The following is a 27,486-nucleotide window of genomic DNA, read 5'->3' as shown; positions in this document are numbered from 1 at the left end:
AAGGTATTATCCAAGAGTGCCTGGAAAGTTTGGTTAACCTTTTCGTTTCTGTGTCAAGCAAGGAAGCTTAAGAAATAGTAGGTAGAGTTTGACACACGCAGCGGGGAAACTACATTTCCCAAGAATCCTAGCGCGCCAACAGGCCAACACCTCCTACTGGCACGCGCGTCTCCTCCCTTTCCCTCCCCCTTTGCTCTCGCACCCGCTACACTATCTATCGCGAGAGGACGGGCCGCCGCGGCTGTAGCGGCAGTGATCTGTGGTGGTGGTGGTGGTGGTGGCGGCCGAAGGCGGCGGCGGCCATTTTGGTGAGGCCTCTGGAGCGGCGGTGGCGGCGGCGGCTGTTCGCGGGGAGTGGCATCTCCCCTCCCCCCCCACCGCCCCCGTACATCCGTGCGCTTAGAGAGTTGGAGGTAGAGACGGGACAGCGGCAGCACCGGCAGGCCCTGTGAGACCTCGGGCGGCCGCGGCGACAAGAGAGAAACCCTCCCCCCTTTCCCGGCGGGGGGGGGGGGTGGCGCGCGCGCCCCCGAGGACGCAGGTAAGAAGAGGGAGACAAGATGGCTGATTCCCCTCGTCCCTCCCTCACTCTCTCCCTCCTCCCCTTCTCCCCTCCTCCCACCTCTGGACGACGAATGATTGCGCGCGCATCCTCGCTCTCCTCCCTCCCCCCCACCCTTCCCGGGTTGCTGCGCGCGCATCTTCGGCCGGGCCCCGGGGCCAGTGCGCGAGACTGCCGGCGCGCGCCCATAGAGAGGGACAGAGAGGCCAGACGGGCCAAACGGGGCACCGGCGTTTTCTCCTCTCCCCTTTCCCGCCCTCCGCGCGCGTGCACGGGTGAGCGAGTCTGAGAGGCGAGCGCGAGATCCAGGTGCGCTCTTGGCCGCGCGTATCCGTGACCCCTCCTCGCGCCCTGTCTCCCTGTTCTCTTTCCCTTAAGAGCGCGCAGGAAGGGAGTGGGTAGGGTAGCGTGGGTCGGGCAATGTTTGTGCGTGCCCATCTCCGTTTCTTCACTCGGGCGGGTGGGTGGATGGGGGGGGCTTACTAAAGCTCACCTGTCTTTCCCCCCTCCCCTCTCATTTCCTCACGGTGTACTAGAGTGATGGGCTAGGCCGGGCACGAAGTCCTGTTCTCCCCGACCCTGTGTTCCTCCTACCTCCTCCCGCCACCACCCCCGCCTCTTCCCTTCCCCTCTGTGCGAAGATTGATTTGGGCGGGAGCCCTTGGGCTCGGGCTGCCCTGCCAGGTCTCCCCACCCCCTGTCGCGCACGCGCTGCCCGTTCTAACTTGGGGTGTGTATGTGGAGGGGGGGAGCAGTGTGTGTAGTGTGTTTGTGTGTGTTTGTGCGCGCCTTCCCCGAACCCCTCCTCTTCTTCCGCGGACCCGTGTGCGCGCACCTTGGATGGATAGGCGGAGTTGGGGAGGGGCAAAGAAGTGGGAGGAGCTGGGTGGCAATGTGGGTTAAAGAAGTCAGAGGTCAGGGCGGGTTAGAGTTGGAGGCGATGCGGGGTGGGAAGCCGGGACCCAGCTCTCTGCTTAGGCGCTGCAGTATGTCAGGGTGAAGAGGTCGGCCAAGGATTCGGGGTGAGGGGAGTGGGGGGAGTGGATCGAAACAGGAGTGCCAGCCCTCCACAACTTGGGGTACAGGGTTTCTCCTGTTACACCCCTTTTCCATATTTGAGTCATACTGTCATCTGCTGACCTGGTCCTAGAATTACTTCTGCAAAGAAAGTGTATTTCTGAAACCAGCTGGTTAAGGATTCACGAGAGCCGGTCATTAAAACTGGTAGTTGGTGCTATGGGCAAGCCTGAGAAACCCAGAAGCCTTCCTTGACTGTAGCAGTCAGAAAAGTCATCCTTGTCCCTCTTCGTTTTCACTCTTTCGAACGACCCGCTGAGGATCTTTTTTGCCCTAAACAGACAGCAAAGGTTTTTTAAAGCTTTCTTTTACTGTAGGGTCTTTCTTTCCTTGCTCTTCCCCTCTCTCTCGAGTGGCAGAAACCTGTTCCTGTTCCCTGAATGCATTCTGTTTTTATAGCGCATGTTTTTGCTCACTCTTCTCTGGAACATGAGAACTTTCTTCCTCAAACCTCTTACTGGAATCTTTCTCTTCTATTAAATTTGGATATGTTGAATAACTCAAAAGCAGGTAGCAGGTACAGTAGAATAAATATGGATTTATAAGGAAGTAGTTCCTCAGAACTGATGACTCCTTTCCCTCACCCTTGTTTTAGGTGTGCTCTCTTTTGGTACAGCGGCACCGTGGAAGTGCAGACTTTCACGGCGGGTGTGGTTTCAGCTCACACAGGTGAGAGAGTGTGTGTGTCCTTTTAAAAAATACAGTATTAATGGGGAGGAGCTAAGGAGTTAATAAACACTGTTTGGAGGCAGGATTGCTGGGCTCTTATATTAAATGCTGACATAATACTTGAATGTGCTTTCTGTGAGGAGAGATTGGCTTCATGTTAACTCTAGTACACTGAATGAAAACATTAGTGAATAAAGTAGATTTCCACTCTGATATTTAGAAATTGGGAATAATGGGGTTTCTTTACACTGCTTCTCACCCTGGGGATGACTGAGATCCCTTCCTACCTTCTTTCTCACTCTTTTTAAACAGGTACTCCAGAGGCCAGCGGACCCGAACGGAGGCTGGGACGCCCTGGGGGGCCCCGGGCCCTGGACAGTGGGTCCCGGTGGCCGGTGGCCCAGAATGAGGCCAGCTCCCAGCATGCCCTGCAGCCGGACGCCAGCCCCTCGGCTAGCAGCAGTGGTGACGACGATACCGTCATCCTCCAGGCACCCTACGTGGAGCCCAGGAGTGGGACAATGCAAAGTAGCCCCTCTCCTGCCCACCCTCAACTTCCAGTTCTCCAGACAGAGGTATGAAAAGGAGAGGTTTTTCTCCTGTTAAGAAATGTGGATATGAGAGTCAGGATAGAAGGGTTTTGCTTTGAGGAGAAAATAGAACACTAAGAATATTCTCCCTCTACAAATTGCCTTTGGAATACTTCTCTGTATGTCCTATCCCCCAACAGAATTTAAGCTCCTTGAGAATTAGAAATGGTTTTGTTTTAGGCCTGTCTCTGTTGCCTGACACAGTCCCTTGCATATAGTATGAGCATGATACAAGTTTGTTGAAGTGGTAGGTTATATAGTACTTCCTGGGGTGAAAAGCAAGAAATCTGATAAGTTCATGGCACATATAAGAATCTACTACTCAATTGTCTTCCTCTTCCCTAGCAGATGGTATCAGACAGCATGACAGGAAGCAACCCTGTATCCCCAGCCTCAACTGACTCTCCAGCCTCCAGTGGGGCAGGTGGCATCTCTCCCCAACACCTAGCCCAGGACTCTTCCTTGGATGGGCCTCCTGGCCCCCCTGATGTCTCCTCTGTGCCACTGGTTGGACTTGGCTTACCCCAGCCTGCTGACCCAGCCAGTAAGGGTCCTAAGTGGGAGAAAAGCCACGCTGAGATTGCTGAGCAGGCCAAGCATGTATGTATTTTCAGGCCCACCCTTTCCCTACCCCCGCCAGTTCTTAAGGGTCAGCAGACCTCCTTTGGGACCCTTCTTACCCTAGACATAACCACATCTGTCCTATTTACCCATTTCCTTTCTCCGATACTTTTAGGACCTACTTGTCTTTTCTCATCTTCACTGTCAGCCTCTGAGTTAAGACTTCCTGAGGTAATTTTTCTCAGGAAAGGAGTAGGCAGCAAGGAGGGAAACCCAGGGCAGTAATTTCAAGTTCTTTAGAGCAAGGACAGAGTAAGAATAAGTCCCTGTCCATGTGTCTCTAGGAACGCATCCTTTTGATATATTTACTCATCTCGTGTATTTCTGTGGAATGATTATTGTTGGGAGCTATTGGCCTCTGGCTTCTTTATCCCACCAGGAAGCAGAAATAGAAACACGAATCGCAGAGCTTCGAAAAGAGGGCTTCTGGTCACTAAGGCGACTGCCCAAGGTTCCTGAGCCAGCCCGACCAAAGGGTCACTGGGACTACCTGTGTGAGGAAATGCAGTGGCTCTCTGCTGACTTTGCTCAGGAACGAAGATGGAAACGGGGTGTAGCTCGTAAGGTAGGCACTCTTTCCCCCCATTCCTCAGACTGAATCCCATACTCTGAAAATGTTTTATTTAAATAGAAGAAGGCCACTTAGGGCAGTTGAAAGAAACATACTGGGATCCTAGAGCTCCTGGGGATGGAAGGGAATGTCAGGGAATTAAACTCCGATGCCTATAGATATTCAGACATATACTTTTCCCAGTTTCTCCTGTGGGGAGGAGGATGAGGAAACATGGGGGACAAGTTTCTACTGTCACTCAATTTTATATACTTCTTCCACTAGGTAGTACGGATGGTAATTCGTCATCATGAGGAACAGCGGCAAAAGGAAGAACGGGCCAAGCGGGAAGAGCAGGCCAAATTACGACGAATTGCTTCATCCATTGCCAAGGAAGTCAAGCAGTTCTGGAGCAATGTGGAGAAGGTAAGAATTTGGGGAATTGGGAATGTGTTGGGACTTGGTCAGAAAATTTCTACCTGTATATGGGAGGGATTTGTCAGCTTACCCCAGTCCATTCTAAGACTCCTATCAGTCAACAGATATTTAGGTACGTACTAGACAAAAGTGAAACCATTCCTCCTTTCAGGAAGCTTATATTTTTTGGGGGAGACGAGCGTATATAGGTATATGCCAAATAAATACAGGGTATTTGGCAGTCGGGACTGGAAATAGGTGCTTGCAGCTGTGGGGATCCAAAAAGGTTTTATTTAGAAGATGGTTCTTGAAGGAAACCAGGTATTCTAAGAGGTAGCAGTAAGCGGTTAATGCATATCAGCCATGGGGGACAACTAGAGCAAAGGCAGAGAGATGGGAAAATAGATTTTAGTATATGAGGATTATACAATGGAGTGTGTAAAAAGAATTATTTGTAAAGTCTGGAAAGGTATGTTGAGCAAATCTGTGAAAGACTTTACCTAATAGGAGACTTTATACTTGATCCTTGAGTTAACATGAAGGTATTGGAGTTCACTGAGTAGTAGGACTCTGTCAACAGTGTGGGGGTTGGATTGGGATGAGGAGAAATAGGAGGCAGGGAGACTAGAACACTAGTGCAGTAATTCAGAGCAAGAGGTCACAAAGACCTCACTAGGGTGATGACTGCGAATGTAGCGAAAGGGACAGCGAGAGGGTAGACACTAAAAGATTGTGTGGTGAAAGTAAGGAATTGAAGATGACCACCAACAATGAGAGCCTGAATAACTAGGATGGTGGTACCCTCAGATAATATTAGGGAAGTTGTGAAGAAGGATGGATTTGATGGGAAAGATGATCATGAGTTCTTTTTGGACCTGTTGCTTTTGAGGTGCCTACAGGACATCCAATTTAGAGATTCCAGTAAGTAGAAAGGGTGCTCAAGACAGAGTCCTTGGATACACTCACCGTTAGAAGACCTGATGTAGATGATTAAAGGAGACTAAGGAATGGTCATCAGAGATGTATAAAGAGAACCAAGAGAGAGCACTGTCACAAAAACCTGGAGATGAGAAAGTATATACTAGGAGAGAGGGTGATCTATAGGGTCGGTACCAGAAGTCATGAAGAATGTAAACTGAAAAAAAGTGCCATCATATTTGGCATTTGAGAAACAATTGGTAACTTTGGGGAAAGAATTTCAATTAAATGTGCAGACAGAAATTGAGAAGGGAGTGAGAGAAGAGGAAGTAGAAGCAGCTTTTTCTAAGAGTTTGACTTGAGAAATAAAGGGTGATACATTAAGGGATGGTTGCAGTCCAGAGAGGATTTTAAAAGATGAGGAGACTTGGGTATGTTTATATGCCACGTGTAAGGTATTTACATGAAAAGGGAGGGATTAAAGGTTGCCAGGAAGTGGGGAGTGGAGAGTAATCTACCAAAGTAGGCAGGAGGGAATTTCAGTGTGAATGAATGAATAAAGTATTTATTAAGCATTTACTGTGTACAAAGCATTGTGCTAAGCATTACAAATAGAAAAGCAAAACAGTCCCTGCTCTCAAGGAGCTCACATTTTAATTGGGGAGAGTACACATATGGAAGGTTTCAGCTGTAGGTCAGATGGAGAAAAATCCCATGGTCCTTAGAGTGCAGTACCAGAGCAAATGTTAATGCTCTTCCTTTGCTGTCATTTCCACTAATAAAATCATGTCAGTTTCTGGTATTAAACTATTTGATAGTGCCAAGAACTTTCATTTATAGGTCTTTGGCGGGCTGTGGCTATAGCACCTGCAAGAGCAGTTGGCAGACTGCACCTCCATAGGGATGATGACTGAGGTTCCTAAGCTGGAGGAGGTGCCATTCCAAAGTTCTTGGGGCTCAGGGCCCTCAACTGTTTCCATCAGGATCTGAGGGGAGGTAGTGACTTGCCTCCTGCCTCTTCCCCAGAGGTCCCAATGCTTCAAACAGGGTGGCTTGCCTGCCCTGTGTGTGGCAGTTGGATTTCAATTGGTGGGGATAACTGGACCCTTCTTCATAGGAATTGCTTCCTTGGATGATGGCCGTGAAGGCCAGGCTGGAGTCAGGATTGTCAGATCAAGGCCACATATAAAGAGGTTGGCCTTGGCAAGAAAATCACCTTAGCATCAGAGTACCTCAGTTTCATTTTTGTGATGCATGTAGGTCTTAGCTGGTACTGAGTGGCATAGGCAAAAAGTAGATAGCTTGTGGAGAAAACACAGGCCCTATCTTCAGGGTATCTGACCTAGATTTCTTCTTTCCTGTTTTTCATAGGTGGTACAGTTCAAACAGCAGTCTCGACTAGAGGAAAAGCGAAAAAAAGCCCTAGACCTTCAGCTTGACTTCATTGTGGGCCAAACAGAGAAGTATTCCGATTTGCTGAGCCAGAGCCTCAATCAGCCCCTCGCCCCAACCCCAAGCAAAGCTGGCTCTTCTCCTGCCCTTGGTTCTTCTCACACTGGTTCAGCTGCTTCTAGTCCCCCACCTCCTGTCCTCCCCCAGCTTGATGATGAAGGTAGGTGCTCTTGGATCAGTTTATCTTCCTTCTCTCCTCAGAACAGCCCAAACCTATGACTTAATTAGCTTCATAGTTCTGAGCGTGTTTTTCATGTTCTAGATGGAGACTTTCAGCCACAAGAAGAAGAAGAAGATGATGAAGAGACGATTGAGGTAGAGGAGCAGCAAGAGGGCAATGATGCAGAGACCCAGAGACGTGAGATTGAACTGCTTCGTCGTGAGGGAGAGCTGCCCTTGGAAGAGCTACTACGTTCTTTGCCCCCCCAGCTGCTGGTTGCATCCTCCAGTCCCACCCAGGTCCCTTCGTCAAGTGATGCTGACTCCCAAGAGGTCCTGGAGGAGGATGGTGAAGAAGAAGAACCTCACCAGGGCTCAAAGGTGCAAGAGAAAGGGCAGAGTAGAGAAGAGGGATGAATTTTAGGTCTGCTGTGGGTTTTGGAAAGAATTAGAGGCTCCATATCAGAGCCTAAAAATGAGCTTAGTCAGTGGATATTTTTATTTTACTGATGGAGTCTGGGTCCAGCTCTAGACCCTACTTTGTAATAACTGGAGTAACTGGAGCTTCCTGCAATACTCTGTCTTGGTTAATTAGACCACATTTAGTTCAGTCCTGGGTCCCACATTTTAGGAGTGCTGTTGACAAAATATAAAGTACCCAGAGGAGAGTAGCCAGGATGGAGAAGGGCCTCAGATTCATAAAGGATTGATTCCTGTAAGATTGAAGAAAACTGAGATGTTTATCCTGGAGAATAGAAAACTTTAAAAGGGATTTGATAGCTGTCTTAATGTATTTGAAGAGCTCTTGATTGGAGAAAGAAATAGTTGTTCTTTGTAGCCCTTAGGCCACTTGGTAGAAGCTGCAAAGGCAATTTTAGGTTTCTTATAAGAAGCAGCTTCCCAGTAGTTAGCCTCAGGAAATAGTGGAGGTTCTCACTGGAGTTATTCAGAGGCTGGATGACTATTTGTCGTGTATGTTTCAGAATTCATTTTCTGATATGAGTTGGAGTAGATGCCCACTGGAATTTCTTCCAACTGGAAATCTGTGATTCCGATTCTGGTATCTGAATTTGGAGAAGGTTAGGGTCTGCATTGAAGGTGTTTTGGTGTAAGGATGGGGTGGTCTTCTGAGGTTCAGCACTTCCACAGGTCTACCCCCAGGCAATGGGGCTAAGACTTGGTAGCTGGTGCTAAGAGTAAAATCCCTTGGTTACTCTCTTGCCCTGGCCGTGCCTGTGGCAACAGTGACTTAGGGGACAGTAGGATTCGGGGCTATTTTGTGGTTTCTGAGCTAATACCTATTTCTTATGCTCCTAAACTGACATGTCACTCTCTTCATTCTCCACTTAGAGAAAGCACCCAGCACCTGTCACCCACCGAAACAAACAGTTGTGGCACCCAGATGAGGAGGATGAGGAGTTCAGAGCTGATGAGGATGAAGGTTAGTCCTTCAAACTACTCTTTTTCTCCTCCTTGGGGAGGGTATATAGCTTCTTCCCATCACTGACTTTGCTCTCTTCCCTAGCGGAGGATGAAGAAGATACAATAGCAGCTGAGGAACAACTGGCAGGGGAGGTAGACCATGCCACGGAACTCAGTGAATTGGCCCGAGAAGGTAAGGGATCTGGGGACGAGATGTGGTGGAAGTTGACAAGCTTACTTCTTCTGGGAATATAGCACTTTTCACAGGTCCACCCCAGCTGTGGGGCTAGGATTTGGTAGCTGGTGCTGAAAATAAACCCTTCAGCCCTTCACCCCTGCCCAGTCTAAATCAGTGGCTGTGGCATTTGTGGGGCAAAATCGGCTGAGACAACAGGAACAATGGAGAGGAGATAGAAGGCTGATCCCAGTATGTCCTCTAGGAGAGCTTTCCGTAGAGGAGTTGCTCCAGCAGTATGCAGGGGCCTATGCTTCAGATGCTTCAGTCCCAGGCTCAGGGAGTAGTGAAGATGAGGAAGATGAAGATGATGCTACCAGCTCTGAATCCGAACAAGATCAGGAAGAGGAAGAGCATCCTGAGGAGGATAGTAGCAGTCAATCTGGTATGTGAGAATTGAGGAATCATGGACTTAGAGAAGGGAGAGGACCTTAAAGGACAGAAGTAGAAGTAGTAGTTGAGGATTAGGAATGGGTCGCTCTGATCCCTGTCCGTATCTACACAGAATCGGCTGAGGAAGCAATTGAGGAGGAAGAGGAGAATGTTTCTGAGGAGGAAGAGGCAAGTGAGAATTCAGACTCAGAGGAATCAGAAGTGTCTGAGCAGTCTGAGGAGGCCCAGCCTAGGAACCAAGCAGATGAAGAAGAAGAAGAGGAAGATGATGACTTTGGAGTAGAGTATCTTCTGGCCCAGGATGAAGAACGGAGTGAAGTCAAGGAAGACAGTGGCCCTGCTGCCCCGGGGCCCCCTCCATCACTAGGACCTAAGAAGGAGATAACTGACATTGCTGCTGCTGCTGAGAGCCTCCAACCCAAGGGCTACACCCTGGCTACCACCCAGGTACCAGCTAATCCCATCTTTGTCCTCATTTATCCATGCCTGTCTCTGTCTTCTCTGTCTCCCAGTCATACTTGCTTTTTTTTCTTACTCAAACACTTGTTCTAGCCATTCTTCAAAATTAACCCTTCTCTCTTTTCCTTCCCTTCCAGGTGAAGACTCCAATCCCTCTTCTGCTTCGGGGCCAGCTACGCGAATACCAGCATATCGGGCTGGACTGGCTGGTCACTATGTATGAGAAGAAGCTCAACGGCATCCTTGCTGATGAGATGGGACTGGGAAAGACTATCCAGACCATCTCCCTGCTGGCCCACCTGGCCTGCGAAAAGGGTAACCCTAGAAAGAATCTAGATCTGGGGACTTTGCCTTGATACCATAGGAGGAGGCTGTTTCCCTTCAGGCTCCACATAGCTTTCTTGGGAACAGTCCTTGTGTCATTGGGTGTTGGGAAATGAAAAAGGTTTGAACGTGATGATTATTCAAACTATTTAACCCGTAACCTGGTTACCCATCTGACTAAGGAGTAGAAACCACATGAGTACTGGGGATTGATGCTTGGAAGCCAACACCAATTGCCATGAGACTGATATCTGGAAAGGAGCACGGGAACTGGGAAATTGTGTACCTATCAGGGCTTTGGACAGAAAGATAGCAGGGTTGACTGAGGAAGACTGGAATATTCTCTAATCCTCTCCCCTTATAGGTAACTGGGGGCCTCACTTGATCATTGTCCCCACCAGTGTGATGTTGAACTGGGAGATGGAACTAAAGCGTTGGTGCCCCAGCTTTAAAATCCTCACTTACTATGGAGCTCAAAAAGAAAGGAAGCTCAAGCGGCAGGTTAAGACTTTTGCTATTCTTATTTGATTACTTCTGATCTTTGTATTGATTGTCGTCTTTGATGGCTTCTTCTTGCATCTTTCTTCTGTGGGTCTCTTTTCTTTTTTCTCTTTTCACATGTCAAAAATTTTTTTTCTTCCAACCTACCTTTGAATCCCTAGAAGGCTTTCCCTTTGTTCCTCCCCTCCTATTACTTACCTCACCCTCTTACTCCTTATTCGTTTGTCATCTTTTTAATTTTTCCTCTTTTTTTCTGGTCTCATAGGGCTGGACTAAGCCCAATGCCTTCCATGTTTGTATCACATCTTATAAGCTAGTGCTGCAGGACCACCAGGCCTTCCGCCGAAAGAACTGGCGATACCTCATCTTAGATGAGGCACAGAATATCAAAAACTTCAAGTCTCAGCGATGGCAGTCTTTACTTAACTTCAACAGGTGAAGATGGGAAAATTTGGGGAAAGTCTCATGAGGCAAAAACAGCCTAACCATCTACCTGAATTCTGGGGAAAGTCCCAAGAAACTAGGTTGAGCCTCCAAGGCCTTGCCATGACCCTCTTGCTCTGTGTTCTGTGCTTTCCTGTAGCCAGCGCCGTCTGCTCTTGACAGGGACGCCTTTGCAGAATAGCCTAATGGAATTGTGGTCCCTGATGCACTTCCTGATGCCCCATGTCTTCCAGTCTCACCGAGAGTTCAAGGAATGGTTTTCTAATCCCTTGACTGGCATGATTGAAGGCAGTCAGGAGTACAATGAGGGGCTAGTCAAACGGCTACACAAGGTAAGAGGAAGGAAGAGTAAATCAGAATGTAAATCATTGTGAAAAGGCCACTGTGCTTTGCTCAAGTAGAACAGTTGGTGTTGATAGTATGCTCACAAAGGTTAAAAGGTACATCTCTCTTTTTTGTTATCAATGGGCCAACTTTTTCACAGAAGGTACTTGGTAAGGAGGATTGTTTGGGGAGTTTCTGATGTGTCCAAACAAAACAGCAAATTTTTAAAAGAAAAACAGAATAGATTTAGATTCATATAAAAGTCACAACTAGAGGTAGAATAAAGTGTAGTAAAAGAGCGCTGAACTTGATAGAAGACTTGAGGGCAAGTTCCCGTCGGCCACTTGATAACTTCAGACAGTCATTGGAACTTCCTGGGCCTTAACTTCTTTCACAAAATGAAGTTGAATTAGATGATAGCTAATATTCTTTATATTTTTAACATTTGTGTTAAGAAATATTTTAGGATGCTGGAAAGGTTAGGACCCCAAGGATTCCCAAGAGTTGGGAACACACCCAAAAGGCCTCTAAGTAAAGGAAGACAGCTACTAAGTAGAAGCATTTTCCCCCCATGAATTGGCAGGAGAATGTGGGTTGTAACATGGAGAAGGCATGATGATCTTAGGTGGAACCTGGCCAAAATGAGCCTGTTGGTGTAGCAGTGTTTTCCAGGTTTTGCGCGTGGTAGTTTTCACTCCCTTAACCCCTGCTTGTTTGGCCCTAGGTCCTTCGGCCCTTCTTACTGCGCCGGGTTAAAGTGGACGTTGAAAAGCAGATGCCCAAGAAGTATGAACATGTAATCCGTTGCCGTCTGTCAAAGCGTCAGCGCTGTCTTTATGATGACTTCATGGCACAGGCTACGTGAGTCTCTCTCCAAGGTCATAAGCATAGGTGCTAGACTTCCAAGTAATAAGTTTTTGTCTAAGTGGTGGTAGGAGGAAATTTCTGGAACCTTACCCATGTTTTTCTCTTTTTCCTGACAGTACCAAGGAGACACTTGCTACTGGTCACTTCATGAGTGTCATCAACATTCTGATGCAGCTGCGTAAGGTCTGCAACCACCCTAACTTGTTTGATCCACGGCCCGTGACTTCTCCTTTCATAACTCCCGGCATCTGCTTTAGCACTGCTTCACTGGTGCTTCAGGCCACAGATACCCATCCCCTGCAGGTAAGTGACCTCCCCCGATTTTGTATTTATCTCTTAGTAGTCACCTCACCATACCCCCCCAGCCCAATTCTCACTTTTTTGAGTTAGTGACTGACTTCTGACCCTTAAACCTCTTTCCTCCCTTCCTGTGCTGACTGCCCTATCTCATCTCTGCCTGTCAACTTCTAGTCACCTTGATTGGCTTTTGACTTGACCTGTCTTTCTCTGGCTCCTCTGATGACAGCGGGTGGACATGGGCCGGTTTGACCTGATTGGGCTGGAGGGCCGAGTATCTCGTTATGAGGCTGACACATTTCTGCCCCGGCATCGCCTCTCTCGCCGGGTACTTCTAGAAGTGGCCACTGCTCCGGACCCCCCTCCTCGTCCCAAGCCTGTCAAGATGAAGGTTAACAGGTACTAGGGCTGATGAATAAATGGATGGGAAATTAGAAGGGAAATAGAGTTGGTATCAACAGTGGATGGAATGATAATGGGAGAAAGAATAAACAGTGGATGTTCAAAGTATCATTCTGAACGCTGGTAAGGAATTGGGTGTAGAGAATTCTAAAAGAGGGACCTGGGAAGTAATTATAGGTTGATTTTTGTCTAAGATTTTTTTTTTCTTTCCTCACTTTATCTGCTTTTTTGAGTCATCTGGATTTCCTCATATCTGTTTTGAATTTTTGTCTCTTTTTTTCTCCCTTTTGTATAATTTCTCTCTTTTTTTTTTGTGTTCTCTCTGATTTTTCTCAATGATAGGATGCTTCAGCCAGTGCCAAAGCCAGAAGGCCGGACAGTGGTTGTGGTGAACAGCCCACGGACACCCTTGAGCCCTGCCCCAGCCCGACCTCCAGGCCCTGAGCACTCGGCCCAGCTCACCTCTGGCCCAACCGCTCCAGTGCTGCCAGCCCCACTACTGGTGTCATCCTCATCCCCTGGGGCTCCGCTTAGCCCAGCATCCCGGCCCCCTGGTCCAGTCCTGCTACCCCCTCTGCAGCCAAACAGTGGCTCCCTCCCCCAAGGTGAGTTGCTAAGGTGCTGGGATAGTTCAGAAGTTCTGCTTGGGTCTGAGAAGAAATGGGGAGTGAAAGGGGCTTGAGGAAATAAATGGTTAGGGAAAGGCAATAAGGAGTGGTTTGGTTGGAGTGGAAGAGACCATGGAGGTTCCTAGGACCAGCATGAGCCTATAGACTGCACAAGGTGTTAATAGTCTTCTACTTTGTGTCCACAGTGCTGTCACCCCCTCTGGGGGTGCTGGGCGGAACCCCACGGCCCCCCACCCCAGCCTTGCCCTTGAAGCCATCTCCACCTGCCCCAGTGCGCCTGAGCCCCTCTGCTCCACCTGGCTCATCCAGCCTGTTAAAGCCCCTGACGGTGCCACCTGGCTATGCCTTCCCAGCTGCAGCTCCTCCAACCCCAGGGCCTCAGCGCCTCATCCTCTCCCCTGACATGCAGGCACGCCTGCCCTGTGAGTCTTAAATAGTTTAGAGTAACTCAGGGATGGGGAGGAGGAAAGGACTGCAGAGGGAATACCTTGTTCTATCCCAGAGAGACAGAGGAAGAGCAGTTCAAGAATGATGGAAAAGGGAAAATGGGAGGCAGGGAGGGAGAATGGAATTTGTTAGGAGAGGGTGAGTTTTCAGCGGGCTCGTAAGAATCTTGGAGAGAACCTGAAGCACACAGAATGTGTCTCCTGGGCAAGGGGACATGACTAGTGGAGTGAGGGCCAAGGAGCAACAAGCATCTCTTTTTGTCTCTGTCTCACAGCCGGTGAAGTGGTGAGCATTGGGCAATTGGCCTCCTTAGCACAGCGGCCGGTGCCCAGTACAGGGGGCAGTAAACCTCTCACCTTCCAGATCCAGGGCAACAAATTGACTTTGACTGGTGCCCAGGTGCGCCAACTTGCTGTGGGGCAGCCCCGCCCGCTGCAAAGTAGGTAAAACCCACCCCCTGTCCTGCCCTGCCCTCTGCCTCATTTTCCTTACCTCGTCTCTGCTTTTCTTCCTTTTTGAGTTTCAACCTCATTGTGTCTCCTTCCACATATAGTAGGCAACCTAGGGTGGGTGGCACTGAGGGGAATAGATTTTTATTAGGTCTTAATGAAAGAAGGAAGAAAGAGGCTCTCGATATGGGGAGGTATGCCCTTTTTCTCTTTTTTTTCCTCTTATTCTCACCATCACCCCCACCTTCCCCAGTTGACAGCTGCCCCCATCCTGCTTTTCGCTCTCTTGTCTCCCCCCCGCTCTTTCTCTCTTTCTCTCTCCCCCTCCTTCTCTCTCTCTCTCCCCCCTCCTTCTCTCCCTCTTTCTCTCTCTCCCTCTTTCTCTCCCTCTCCCTCTTCCTCTCCCTCTACCCCCCTTACTTTCTCCATTCTCCCCATCTCCTCTCTCTCTCTCTTTCCTTTTCTCCTTCTCCCTATTTTTCTCTTTTCTCTTTCTTTCTCTCTTTACCTAACCCAGGGAACGTGGTGCACCTGGTGTCAGCAGGGGGGCAGCACCAAATCATCAACCAGCCCGCCCATGTGGCTCTCATCCAGGCAGTGGCCCCGACCCCTGGCCCCACCCCTGTCTCTGTGCTGCCTTCTTCGACCCCCAGCACCACCCCTGCCCCTACTGGTCTCAGCCTCCCGCTTGCTGCCAACCAGGGTGAGGCTCTTAGCTTCATCTTCATCCCCATGCCAGCCTTGGTCCCTCCAGGCATCCCCTAGGCTTTTGTCTGTCCAATTCCCAAATCCTGAGTTTGTCCGTCTCATACAGCCTTCCCATAATGCTGCTTCCCTTTGCAGTAGCTCAGATGTCTTATCAGTCCTTGTGTTCACTCAGTACTCTGTTCACTTTGTGGTTTCTTCTCAATCTGTCTTCCTCTTGCAGTGCCCCCAGCCATGGTGAACAGCTCAGGAGTGGTGAAGATTGTAGTGCGCCAGGCCCCAAGGGACGGATTGGGTCCTTCACCGCAGCTGGCCCCTCCACCCCGTCCTTCCAGCTCTGGACTTCCAGCGCTGCTAACCCCACGACCTGCACTACCCTCTGGCCGGCTACCTACCCCTCCACTGGGCCCTACCCGTAGCCCCCTGCCCACACTGGTCAGGCCCCTGCTCAGGCTACTGCATAGTCCCCCACCAGAGACAACTGGTAAGTTTCAAAAGCCAGAATATCTGGGACCTTTGTTGAGATACAACTGAGTCCAGAAATAGTACAGGGGTAGCAGGACATACAGAGTGTACTGTGTTAAAAAGTACCACAATAAGTGAATTCATTGAATCTGATTAGTCTTAAAACAATTCATATTTATGCAGCACTTTAGGGTTTACAGTATGCTTTTCCTTACATCAGTCCTGTGAGAGAAGTACTGCAAGTGTCAGTTTTATAGGTGAGGAGACTAAGGCCTAGAAAGTTTGTTAAAGGACTTGCTCAGGGTCACACACAACTAAGTGTTAAGGTCTAATATTGAACCCAGATCATTTTTTATTCCTGTGGTCTTACCATTACACCAAGCCGTTCTATCAGTTGGTCAGATTTTGGGTTGCCCTGGAAATCCTTAATGATCCAAGCCCCTCTTCTGCCCTACAAGTAGTGATCAAACTCATACTGGAGCCCTTAAACTGAATCTCCCTGGGACCAAGGGGTTCTTGATTTTTATATCTGTTATGATCCTGAGATATTTGGTTAGAACTTTGGGACTTAAGAACATTGAATAGCCTTTAAGAAGAGCAATCTGTGAAGTTAGTTGGAAGAACACTGGACTAGGTGTCTGGAATCCTGAGTGTTGTACTTTTTTGTTCTTTCATTAGCTCACCGTATAACCTTGGGCAAGTCATCAGCCCTCTCCAGGCTTCAGTTTTGTTTTCAATATAATAAATAGATTGAACTAGGTCAGGGCCGTCCAACCTTAGGTTTTTATTAAAACAATAGGCAGTATGTTTTGATTTGCCATTTTAGTGAGAGCTCTGCGGTAGCTTGGCTTTGCTTACTAAAGCATTTATGTAAATTTCTATGCTTGTAGGTGGGCCGCATAAATCACACTGTAGGCTACCTGCGTTTTGGACAGCCCTGAACTAGGTGATCATAAAATCACTTGCAGTTCTAACATTCTGTGATTTTTAACTATAATGGGTTACTGATATCGATGAGACAGGGGCATGAATTCTTCCTGGAAAACAAGTAGTTAGAATGTTATTTGGCAATAGCAGGGGACTGGGGGTAGAGTGAGAGTAGACTTCTGGACTAACTCTCACTTTTTCTCCACAGCCTCAGTTCCTGGCTCTGCTCCTGTCCCCATTTCATCATCTTCCCTTCCAGTCTCAACCTCACTTCCTGGCTCAAGCTCATCTCCTCTCTCTAGTCCTATCTTGTCTCCACTTCCCATCTCGGTCTCGTCTCCACTTGCTGGCCCTGTCTCATCTCCCCTTCCCAGTTCATGTTCCACTTCACTCCCTATTCCAATCTCAGCTCCACTCTCCAACCCTAACTCATCTCCGCTCCCTGTCTTAGCTCCACTTCCTGTTTCAGTCTCAACCACAGCTCTCTTGCCTACCGTGGCTTCTGCTGTCTCAACACCTGCTTCTTCAGCCCAGTCACCATTAGGGGTTGTTTCATCTGCTCCGGCCTCGACACTGGGCCTGAGTACAACTTCTTCACCTGTACCAGTCCAGGCTCCAGTCCACCTTCCAACTCTAGCATCAACTTCTACAAATGTTCAAAGCCCTAACCAGACTGGAGCTCCAACACCTACACCAGTCCTGGTTTCTGCTTCAGCTTTGGCCTCCCCTGTTCCAACAATATCATCCCCAGCTTCAACTCAGGCTCCCATCCTGACTCCATCATCTACAGCACCTCAGGCCCTGACTTCTTCACTGGCTCCAGGGCCAGTTCCACCAACAGCAATCCTGGCTTCATCTCCAGTTCCCATTCCAGTCCTGGCTCCATCACCAAGTCCTACTCCTGTCCTGGTTCCGTCACCAACTCCAGTTCCAATTTTGAGTCCATCATCGGTTCCAGTATCTACCTTGACTTCAACTCCGTCATTGGTGCCAGCCCCAACTCCAGTCCTGGCTCCATCATCAACTCAGACTCTGGTACCAGCTATAGTCCCAACAGCTTCAGTAGGCCCACCTTCTACCCAGACTCTGACCCTAGCCCCAGCTTTAGCACCACCTCTTAGCTCTTCTACTCAGACACTCTCTCTGGCTCCAGTGCCCCCTCTGGGTCCTTCTCCAGCTCAGACTCTCTCATTGGCTCCAGTGTCTCCCCTGGGTCCAACTCCAGTTCAGACCCTCTCGTTGGCTCCTGCAACTCCTCTGGGTCCATCTCCAGCTCAGACACTTTCATTGGCTCCTGCAGCTCCTATGGGTCCATCTCCAGCTCAGACACTTGCTTTGGCTCCAACTTCCCCCTTGGGTCCGACTCAGACACTTTCTCTGGCCCCAGTACCTTCTTTGGGTCCAGCTCAGGCACTCTCTCTGGCTCCCACTCCACCTTTGGGTCCATCTCCAGCTCAGACTCTATCTCTGGCTCCAGCTTCCCCACTGGGATCACCTCCAGCTCATGCACTGACTTTGGCTCCAGCTCAGACACTGAACCTGACCCCAGCCCAAGTTCCAGTGCCCCCTCTGGGCCCAACTCCAGCACAGACACTGACGCTGGCTCCAGCACAGACAATATCTTCAGCCCCTCTACCATCTTCCCTCCTGGCTCCAACTTCAGGCCCAGCTCCCTCACAGGTCGCCATGGTTTCTCGGCTGCCTGTCGCCAAGGATGAGCCTGAAACTCTGACGCTGCGCTCGGGCCCCCCTAGCCCTCCCCTTCCGGCTACCTCGTTCTGTGGAGCCCGGCCCCGACGCCAGCCACCTCCACCACCCCGCTCTCCCTTCTATCTGGTAAGTCTTTAATTCCACAGAAGGAGGACTAGTTTGAAGCAGGATAGTGGCTCATTGAGCAAGGCCCTTGAGGAAAATGCAGAGAGAGTTGCCTCTTTTGCTGAACACATAAACATCAAGTATTCAGCCTTTTAACAAAGTGATGAGACATTTGAATGGTTTTAGGGAGTTTTTGGTGTCTCAGTTCTTTAAGGAAAGAATGGACTACCGTCTTTTATTATTCCCTATCGTGAAACTGGGGCAGCATGGTCTAGAGCCTGACCAGCTCTTAATATATCACTCACAGGGTTTGTGATACTGTACGAGTGTACTGGAATTCTGTAGAATTGACATGTCCCACATAGATCCAGTTGAATGGAATCCATAGCCTGGGATGGAAAAGTCCCTAATAGACCCAGACCTCTCAGTGAGACTCTCCTCCTTCCCCCCTCCTCCCCCAGCTCTTCACTCTGTACCTTTCATGTCCCTTGCTGGCTGGAGTTGCCACATCTTCAAGTGCTGCCAAGTTGACATTGTCCTTACTGACCCAGGACACCCTGGACCACCCCTTGCTCTCCCACCACTAAAGAATTTTGAAAGGAAAATAAATGGATGTTTGGGTTTGGCAACTGGCACATTAAAGTTAGCATGAAACCTGAATCTCATTGACATGTAGACTGCTAGCCTTCTGCCATTATGTCACCTTCCTGCCACTTGCCATATAATCCCATCCTTTCCCTTCCTGTTTCCCTCAAACTCCTGGACTAGAAAGCAGGAGAAACAGGTCAGAACCTTGGAGTGTCACTTTGACAAGGTTTCTGACTGCTGCTTTCTTCTTCCCTCATCCCATCCCTTCATTGTCCATTCCTTTCTTAATCCTGTGGCCTCCGGAAGCCACTTGTTCTGAGTTAAACACTGGAAGAGTCGAAAGGGATAGCAATTAGAAAATTAGGTTGAAAGTGGTAAGATAATAGGGGAGAGAGACTGGACGCCTCCTTTCCTTCTTTCCTCCCCACCAAACAAACCCGTTTTGCCTGAGGGCAGGGAATTGGGAATGATATGACCTTAAGAACTTCATCGATCCTGAAATAAGGGTAAAGATTTCAAAAGGGCTAAATTCTTTCCGTAGATTTTATAACCTGGATTTGTGTCTAATTACTTTATCCCATCCTTCCCCTCAGCAAAAACCCAGCTTCAGATTTAATTAGCTGTCTTTGTACAGAATTGAGTTGCTTCAAGAAGTATTGCATCTTTTGAGAAGATAACCGGTCCCATCCAGAGATATATTGGAGTTTTAGCAGGGAATCCTTTTAAAAGTGTCCCTTTCTAGGATGTGCTTTGAGGGAACAGGTTGTTATTTGGTGTCTTTTTAATCTTTATTCTCTGTTTTGACTTCCATGTGTATTTCCTCTGTATTCTAGTGAAATTGGTATTCCGGTAAGAGCTACATTTATTTAGCATATTAGCAATGTGTGCTTGTTTAAAATAAGAAGGTTTGCCACAAAGGATCAGAAGAGTCTTAAGATCTCAAGGTACTCATTGGCTTCTCTCTGCTTATCCTATCCCCAGGATTCTCTGGAGGAAAAACGGAAGCGACAACGGGCAGAACGCCTAGAACGCCTCTTTCAGCTGAGTGAGGCCCATGGAGCACTGGCACCTGTGTATGGGACTGAAGTGTTAGAATTCTGTTCCTTGCACCAACCTGTTGCCAGTCCAGTTGGACCCCCTGTCCCTGGGCCCAGCCATCCTGCCTTTTGGACTTATACTGAGGCTGCCCACCAGGCTGTGTTGTTTCCCCAGCAGCGTCTTGACCAACTGGCAGAAATCATTGAGAGGTTAGCAAGATTTGATACTGGTGTTTGGAGGAAAAAGTCAGTGGTATGAAATTGAAAAGCCTAGTTCTATGACATAGTCTTATGATTGTGTGGATTGGGGGATGGCAAGGTAAAGAAAAAGACCTCTGGGAGTTCCAGTTTCTGGTCTCTTCACAATGTCTCTCCGCCACAGGTTCATCTTTGTCATGCCTCCTGTGGAGGCTCCTGCCCCATCCCTTCATGCCTGCCACCCGCCTCCTTGGCTGGCTCCACGCCAGGCATCCTTCAAGGAGCATCTGGCTTGTGAACTTTGGCCCCGGGCTCGGCCCCTGCACCGCATAGTCTGCAACATGAGAACCCAGTTCCCTGACCTGCGGCTTATCCAGTATGACTGTGGTAAGTTCGTGAACTAGGATGCGTGTACTAAAAACAAGTCATGATGAATTACTAAAGCCTCCTGGGCAATGTAGGGCACTGTGTGTGACATGGTGTATCTGAATTTCCCATTAGGTGTTTCACTTGTATTGTGGACAGGATAAAGAAATGTGAGCCAGCTGGATGATAGCTGGATTGATTCATAAGTGATCAAAGAACCCTTAAAATGTTTGAATAAATGATTGATGTCAACGTAGAAGACAGTCTTTAGTTGTATGCCTTGAGGCCATATTGAAATGAATGAAAATATGAATAGAAGGTATGCTTATCATATTTTTAAATGGCACAGAACTGGGAGGGATAGCCGATAGATTGAATAACCATGCTAGGTTTCTGAAAGTTGAGGGGAAAAAAAAAAGATGATATTTAATAATGAACAGTATAAAACCCCCTGTTTTTGCTTTTAAACAAATCAGACACACAAGTACAGGCTGAGGGGATGACAGGCTTAATGTCAGTTAATATGAAGAAGATCTGAGGATTTTAAGTCACCCAGAAACTCAGTGTCATTCAGTACTGTATTGTGGATTTCAGTATAATTAATGCAATTATTAAAGGCATAGTGCCCAAACTAAGTGAAGCAGTAGTCCAACTATATCCTATATCAGACCACACCAGAAGTATTTTCCTATGTTTTAAGAAGAACTTAGTAAAAACCGAAACACATGCAGATAAGGTCAACCGAACAATATGCAAAAATCTTTGAACTGGGAACATTTAGCCTGCAAAAGAAAAAATTGGGTACATGGATGTTATTGTCACATATTTTAAGAGCACTTTTAGGGACAAGGATCAATTGATGGAAGTTAGGAGACAAATTTCAGGCCAATTAGAATAGCAATAACTTTTCTAATAGAATTTATCTTAAAAATGGAATATATTCTGAGAGCCATATTTGTGAAATATTTTTAATTAGAAGTGATTAACTTAACTACCAGTAAACACAGCAAACTGTGAAACTACAAACTTTTGTTACATGCAGTTAATTTTTAAAGCGTACATTAGATTTTACATGATAGTAACAAAGCTGCCCTGCTTGTATGTGTCCCTTCTGAGCTTCCTTCTGTTCTGTGTGTATTTTTAGTGCTGTTTTCTTTTCCATATCATTCTCGTTACCCTCCAACTTCTTCCTTTCACTCTCCCTCCCACCTCAGACACATGTAAAAAGCCTTCTTTGTAACCAATAAGTATAGTCAGCAAATCAACACATGGTGAAAGATTTTTGGTCTGTAACACCCCACACCCCCGACAATTCTTGTGACATCCTCTATCCCCTGTTGACTGATGGGCCTTTGAGTAAAATTAAAACCAGAGTGGTAGTAGCGTATTGCTCAGGGAGGGAGCAGATTAGTGAAGTTCTTGAAGAAAGGAGGCTGTGATAATCTGTCTTCCACTCCTGGAAATTCTTGATATCCCTTTGGAGAAACAGTGGCAGAGAGGGGGGAGACTTTACCTCCAGATTCTGATTTATGACCTAAGTCTGCTGTACTTCTAACTCACAGTCTTATTGCTCTCCTAGAAGATAGGTCTTTCCCATGCCCAGCCCCAACTTCTGCTCACTGTGCTCCTGCCCTCATGTTTCCTCAGGAAAGCTGCAGACACTTGCAGTATTGCTAAGGCGACTCAAAGCTGGGGCACACCGGGTGCTCATCTTCACCCAGATGACTCGAATGTTGGACGTATTGGAGCAGTTCCTTACCTACCACGGCCACCTCTACCTACGGCTGGATGGTTCTACCCGTGTTGAGCAAAGACAGGTGACCCAGGGGTCCCTGTCATCCTTCAGCCCTGAAGTGCCTTGCATCTTCAAAGTCTCCTCTCCATTCCTTGTGATCCTAAAGCCCCTTGTGTTTCTTAGGTCTTTGTGGCCTTCTTCCCTGCCTCCCATCTCCTCCCTTCCTAGACCCTTTGACTCCCAGAAAAGGCAGGATCCTACCTCCCCACTGCTCATCTTATGGGCACTGGCTCTTCCTCTTGACTCTGATTTATACTCTTTACCCCAGGCTTTGATGGAGCGGTTCAATGCAGACAAACGAATCTTCTGCTTCATACTGTCTACACGAAGTGGAGGTGTGGGTGTGAACCTAACTGGAGCAGACACGGTCATCTTCTATGACAGCGATTGGAACCCCACCATGGATGCCCAAGCCCAGGACCGCTGCCACCGCATTGGCCAGACTCGAGATGTGCACATCTACAGGTACGGTCTCCTGCACACCCACAGTCCACTTTGTGAGCTGTCCACTCCTGGCTGAACAGGCTTCTCACCCTCCTTGGCTCTGTTATGGAAACAGTTCTCCCCCAATCCTCAGGCTTATCAGTGAACGGACCGTGGAGGAGAATATCCTGAAGAAGGCCAATCAGAAGCGAATGCTGGGGGATATGGCCATAGAGGGCGGCAACTTCACCACAGCCTATTTTAAACAGGTATCTACCTAGATCAACCCTGCTGTAATAAGCCTCTTAAATACCTTAACAGCCTCTTTGTACTTTTGAGGCATCAGAGATTAATCTTTTAAGCCTCCAAACTCTTTTTTCTGACTAGAATGCTCCTGCTGATGGAACCCTAACACGTTCCTTACTCTTAGAGGTCTTTCACTTTCATAGACTTATTCATTGATCGTGGCCCCTCTCCTTTCCCATCAACAGCAGACAATTCGTGAGCTGTTTGACATGCCCTTGGAAGAGCCAGCTGTCCCTATCCCACCTGTGCCTTCTGCCCCTGAGGAAGAGGAAGAAGCTGTAGCCAATAAGCAGACCCACATTTTGGAACAGGTGAAAGAGAGATAGCACGTAAAGCTGGGGCTGTGTCCCCATCAAACTTTTGGACGTGTTGAAATAAGAGTGATTTATATTCTCCATGCTTCCCAGGTGCTAGTCAGCTCTTGCTTTTATATATATGTTTTTATATACATTTATATACATTATCCATCATTCATTTTGTGAATTACTTTCTTTAAGCCACCATGCCCTGTCATTTTGTCATTGTGCGATTAAGGAACTTAAGGGAAACATTTTAGATTCATAATGCCTTCCAAATCCAATGAAAAATTGGTTAGGTAGTATTTTGGATTGTTTGTGCTACTTCTTCTCTGTAAGTGTGTTGTAGGGGGCTTTCTGCCTGGCCCAGAAAGAAATGAGTTAAGAGTCCTACAAAACCATCTGAATTAGCTTGTTTTAGTTTGGTAGGTTTTTGTGGGCCAAACTTCTGACTCCTTTGTAAGGAATAATAGTGTATTGGTAATTTTGGGAACCCAGAAGGTACTTGGGAGCTTTAGTATTGATTTGGCTTAGAATTAGTTTTGTTTCAGCAAGTTATGGACTATGGATGTACACCAACCTTAACAATTGTTTTTGAATATGGATTTGAAGGGTGGGATAGTGGTGGTTGGTGAGAGCTTTAAAAAAAAACAAAACCACAGGGTTCTTTAAGGACAGTTCTAACAACTACACCTCTCCCCCTTTCCACTTCCTAGGCACTGTGTCGGGCAGAGGATGAAGAGGATATCCGTGCAGCCACTCAAGCCAAGGCAGAGCAGGTGGCAGAGCTTGCAGAGTTCAATGAGAATGAAGGTTTCCCCACTGGGGAGGGAGAGGAGAGTGGGCGGCCAGGGGCTGAAGATGAAGAGGTATCCCGAGCTGAGCAAGAGATCGCTGCCCTTGTGGAGCAGGTCAGTCTCTGTGTCTCATCTTTTTTTCTCTCCTTGCTTCATATTCCTAGTCCTTACAACCCTCCCCTAGCCTCTTCTTTTTCCATATCTCTACCCTGCCCTCCCCAACCACCCTTTAATTTCCTTTCTAATCTCTTTCTTTCCTTGGTTTCTCCCCATCCAGACTTGCTAGTCTCAGTTATTCGAGTCTACTGCATCTCAGTCCATCTTATTTCCTTTTATTCCTCGTTTTTTCTTCCCTTCTTTCTGCTCCTTCTGCCTTCCTTTACATTAAGGCTAATGGCAGGGTACCACGTTCCCCGTGTTCATGTCTATCTCTCCCTTCAAGCTGACCCCTATTGAGCGCTATGCCATGAACTTTCTGGAGGCATCGCTGGAGGATGTGAGCCGTGAGGAGTTGAAGCAAGCAGAAGTGAGTATCTGTCTACCTGGTCCTGGGATAGATAGATAGATCTTGGAGTTGTTACTTCCTTGGCCTTTCCCATACCACTGAACCCCATTTCTCAACTCTTGCCCCACTTGGTCTTTGTTTCTGGCAGGAGCAAGTAGAGGCTGCACGAAAAGACCTAGACCAGGCTAAGGAAGAAGTATTTCGTCTTCCCCATGAGGAGGAGCTGGGGGCCGGAGCAGGGGATGAAACAGTCTGTGGGACAAGTGGAGGCAGCCATCGCCGTAATAAGAAAGCCAAGGCCCCTGAGCGTCCAGGAACCCGAGTCAGTGAAAGGCTTCGTGGAGCCCGGCCTGAGACACCAGTGGCAAATACTACTGCTACCCCACCTGCTCATCATACGCGTAGTAACTCCACTGCCCCTCGTCACAGCCGAAGCCCTGCCAATGAGAGAACCCCACGGGCCAGCTCACGGCCCCGGCTTGTTTCAGTTCCAACTCCTGTGTCCACACTAGCTCCTGCCACCCCACCAGTACTTAGTACCCTACCAGTTTCCACCTCTCCACCAGTCCTCAGCCTACCACCAACCTTGAGACCTGAGGTAGAACCATCAACTCAGTTGGAGCCACTCCCTCAGTCATCAGAGCCTAAGTATGAGGAGGCACTAGTGGCTGGCCCCAAGACCCCTCCACTAACCCCTCCCTCCACAAAAGACCTGCCATCAAGTACCACTGAGCTCTCTATACCAGAGGAGAGTTTCTTCCCTAGTATACTTGCCCCAAGCCCAACCCCTAAGACAGAGGCTGTTTCTAATGGCCATGAGCTGGATCCTCCAGAGCATGTTGAGGAGACCACACCAATACCACCTAGTGATGAAGAGTTAACTCTAGCCCTAAGTGAGGACAATGACCTTGGGTCCCCATTCTCTGGAGCTCCTGCAGAGCTTTCTCAGGAGCCGCCAGACATTCAACAGCCAGTGGAGGTTCGAGTCCCACTACCCAGCCCTGAAAAGTTTGAAGTCCCTGTTTCATCAGAGGTTACAGGTCCATCAGCTTCTTCTTCGGCTGCCTCTTCACCCGAGAGTCCTTCACCAGCTCGTCCTCCCAGACGTCGCACCAGTGCTGATGTGGAAATCCGGGGACAAGGGACAGGACGGACTGGGCAGCCCCCAGGTCCCAAGGTACTGAGAAAGCTGCCAGGCAGGCTGGTCACTGTGGTAGAAGAGAAGGAGCTTGTGCGAAGGCGACGACAGCAGCGTCCAGCGTCCACACCGCCAGCAACAGGGTCCTCGGAGATTGGGGTCAGCCCTGGAAGCTCTTCAACCAGGAGCAACTCTGAGCCTGAATCCTCCCCTCCTCTGGGAGGTTCCTGTGATTCTGTGCCCCTTACCGCTCTGCCTCCCCAAGCCCGGCGGCCCTTGCCTGCTCGCCGCCGCATTGACCTGGGCAGTTCTAGTGGGGACAGCCCAGAGAATGGAGAACAGGGACAGTTAGGTCTACCTGTTATGAAGCGCAAACGTGGCCGACCACCCAAGAACAGGTCCCCTGGGGATGCAGGGCGTGAACTACATGAGTTGCTCCAACCTGTACCTAAGGACAAGACCAATGGGGCTGAGTTAGTGGCATCACCTGTGGAAAAACGAAAGCGGGGACGGCCCCCTAAGGCACGAGAACCACCTACCCCAGGAACCCTGCCCATTCAGGGAGGTGGTGGCACTGAGAGCCGGACACCGCCACCCCCTTTGCCATCTCCCCCTCCCATTCCTCTTGTCCCTTCTCCTGTCCCTGCCTGCCCAACAGCTGTCTCGCCTTCTCCACCAAAACGGAAACGGGGCCGACCCCCCAAAAATCCACCATCACCCCGGCCTAGTCAGCCACCAGCTTTCGAGCATGACAGTTCTTTGGGTCTTGAAGCTGGTGGAGGGGGGAAACAACAGCAGAAGCCTTCTGTTGAGAGTGAGGGTAGCTCCTCTGATGAGGATGGGGGTCGCCCTCTTACTCGCCTAGCCCGCCTCCGCTTAGAAGCAGAGGGTCCGCGGGTTCGGAAGGCAGAAGGATCTGTGGCAGCCATCCCTAATAGGGATGACGCAGAGTCAGCAGAAAGTGGCACTGGTGGCACTGATTCAACAACACCCCCTGTACCACTGCTCCCGGTTCCCCGCTCAACCCGGCTGCGTCCGGGCTCCCTAGTCCCCCCACTGGAGAGTGAGAAAGTACCCCGAAAACGGGCAGTGACACCAGCCATTGGTGGCCCTGTCCCAGCCAAGAGGAGGTACCCACGACCTCGAAGCCCTCTGGGGGCTGAGGTGTCAACAGAGGAATCGGAGGCTGAGGCCTCAGGCGAGGAGGAAGCTGAGGGTGATGGTATTCCACGCCGTCGGCCTCTGCCCCGTCGCCCAGTTGTGGCCACCCCTGGGGACCAGCGTGTCCTGCGAAGCAGTGCCCCTATGAATACAGTTGGCCCTTCCCTCAGCCACAGAGGTCGAAAGGCTAAGACGTGACCAGGCCATCCCTCCACTCTGGCTGGCCAGCTCTGCCCCTCCATCCCCACAGCCAGTCCTGACTGTTAAACCACTACTTGAAGTCTGGGGGGAGGCCTTCAGGGGAATACAGGGGGCCTTCCCCCCTCCCCCTACCAAAGTGTGTGTGGGGGAACTGGTTGTTGTGGAAACAGGGCTCTCTACCCTCCCCACCCCCATCCCTTGGCTGGGCAGTGTTAAGGGTGGCAAGATGGCCACTGTCCCCATTCTCCTATACTTGATTCCTCATCCTGGCTGTCTTTCACAGGTCCCTACCCCCAGGGGGAGGGGGAGGGACTCCTTTCTCTCTGCGATGAGTTTTTTTTTTTTTTTTAAAGAAGAAAAAAAGAAAAATAATAAACTTAGTTTCCGTATGAGCATCAGCGTAAGGAGGCTTCTGATTTCCTGGGATGCTGGAGGGTGGGATGGGGCTTGGGCTTCATCCATTTCTCCAGTCTTGCCCCAACCATCTGTTACCCTTCTGTGACCTAAGGTGATTAGAAAACTTTTGAATGAAGTCTCTAAGAATAACATTTTTCT

The 27,486-nt window shown here is 48.9% G+C and overlaps 1 protein-coding gene across 3 annotated transcripts; it reads left to right on the top strand.

Moving 5' to 3' along the window:
- The first annotated feature begins 476 nt into the window (after positions 1–476).
- LOC118833727 (Snf2 related CREBBP activator protein) lies at positions 477–27,404 on the top strand. Of its 3 annotated transcripts, XM_036741112.1 has the most exons (34): positions 477–541; positions 2,235–2,308; positions 2,621–2,883; positions 3,247–3,498; positions 3,899–4,084; positions 4,355–4,495; positions 6,776–7,016; positions 7,119–7,396; positions 8,366–8,456; positions 8,541–8,630; positions 8,878–9,057; positions 9,178–9,512; positions 9,662–9,839; positions 10,213–10,349; positions 10,615–10,784; positions 10,933–11,125; positions 11,842–11,978; positions 12,101–12,287; positions 12,511–12,680; positions 13,026–13,288; positions 13,498–13,734; positions 14,034–14,198; positions 14,726–14,911; positions 15,137–15,397; positions 16,514–18,141; positions 19,690–19,955; positions 20,128–20,330; positions 21,957–22,126; positions 22,373–22,569; positions 22,682–22,796; positions 23,019–23,144; positions 23,846–24,040; positions 24,369–24,452; positions 24,580–27,404. In XM_036741112.1, exons 3-34 carry the CDS (start codon positions 2,830–2,832, stop codon positions 26,926–26,928), a joined length of 9,465 nt encoding a protein of 3,154 aa, XP_036597007.1. In that variant the 5' UTR covers positions 477–541; positions 2,235–2,308; positions 2,621–2,829; the 3' UTR covers positions 26,929–27,404. The 3 variants fall into 3 exon arrangements, with proteins under 3 accessions (XP_036597007.1, XP_036597006.1, XP_036597005.1); XM_036741111.1 differs by lacking the exon at positions 14,726–14,911 and having other exon boundaries at positions 24,580–27,403; XM_036741110.1 differs by lacking the exon at positions 14,726–14,911 and having other exon boundaries at positions 3,244–3,498; positions 24,580–27,403.
- Positions 27,405–27,486: the final 82 nt, after the last annotated feature.

The sequence above is a fragment of the Trichosurus vulpecula genome, chromosome 1 (genome assembly GCF_011100635.1).
Source record: "Trichosurus vulpecula isolate mTriVul1 chromosome 1, mTriVul1.pri, whole genome shotgun sequence".
Taxonomy (NCBI): Eukaryota; Metazoa; Chordata; class Mammalia; order Diprotodontia; family Phalangeridae; genus Trichosurus; species Trichosurus vulpecula.
This window is presented reverse-complemented; position numbering and strand designations above follow the sequence as displayed.

Coding starts and splice junctions, on each gene's coding strand:
- LOC118833727 (XM_036741112.1), top strand. CDS start 2,830: ATGCAAAGTAGCCCCTCTCCTGCCCACCCTCAACTTCCAGTTCTCCAG. Junction 10,350..10,614: donor AAAGGAAGCTCAAGCGGCAG/GTTAAGACTTTT, acceptor CTGGTCTCATAG/GGCTGGACTAAGCCCAATGC. Junction 14,199..14,725: donor GCAGCCCCGCCCGCTGCAAA/GTAGGTAAAACC, acceptor TACCTAACCCAG/GGAACGTGGTGCACCTGGTG.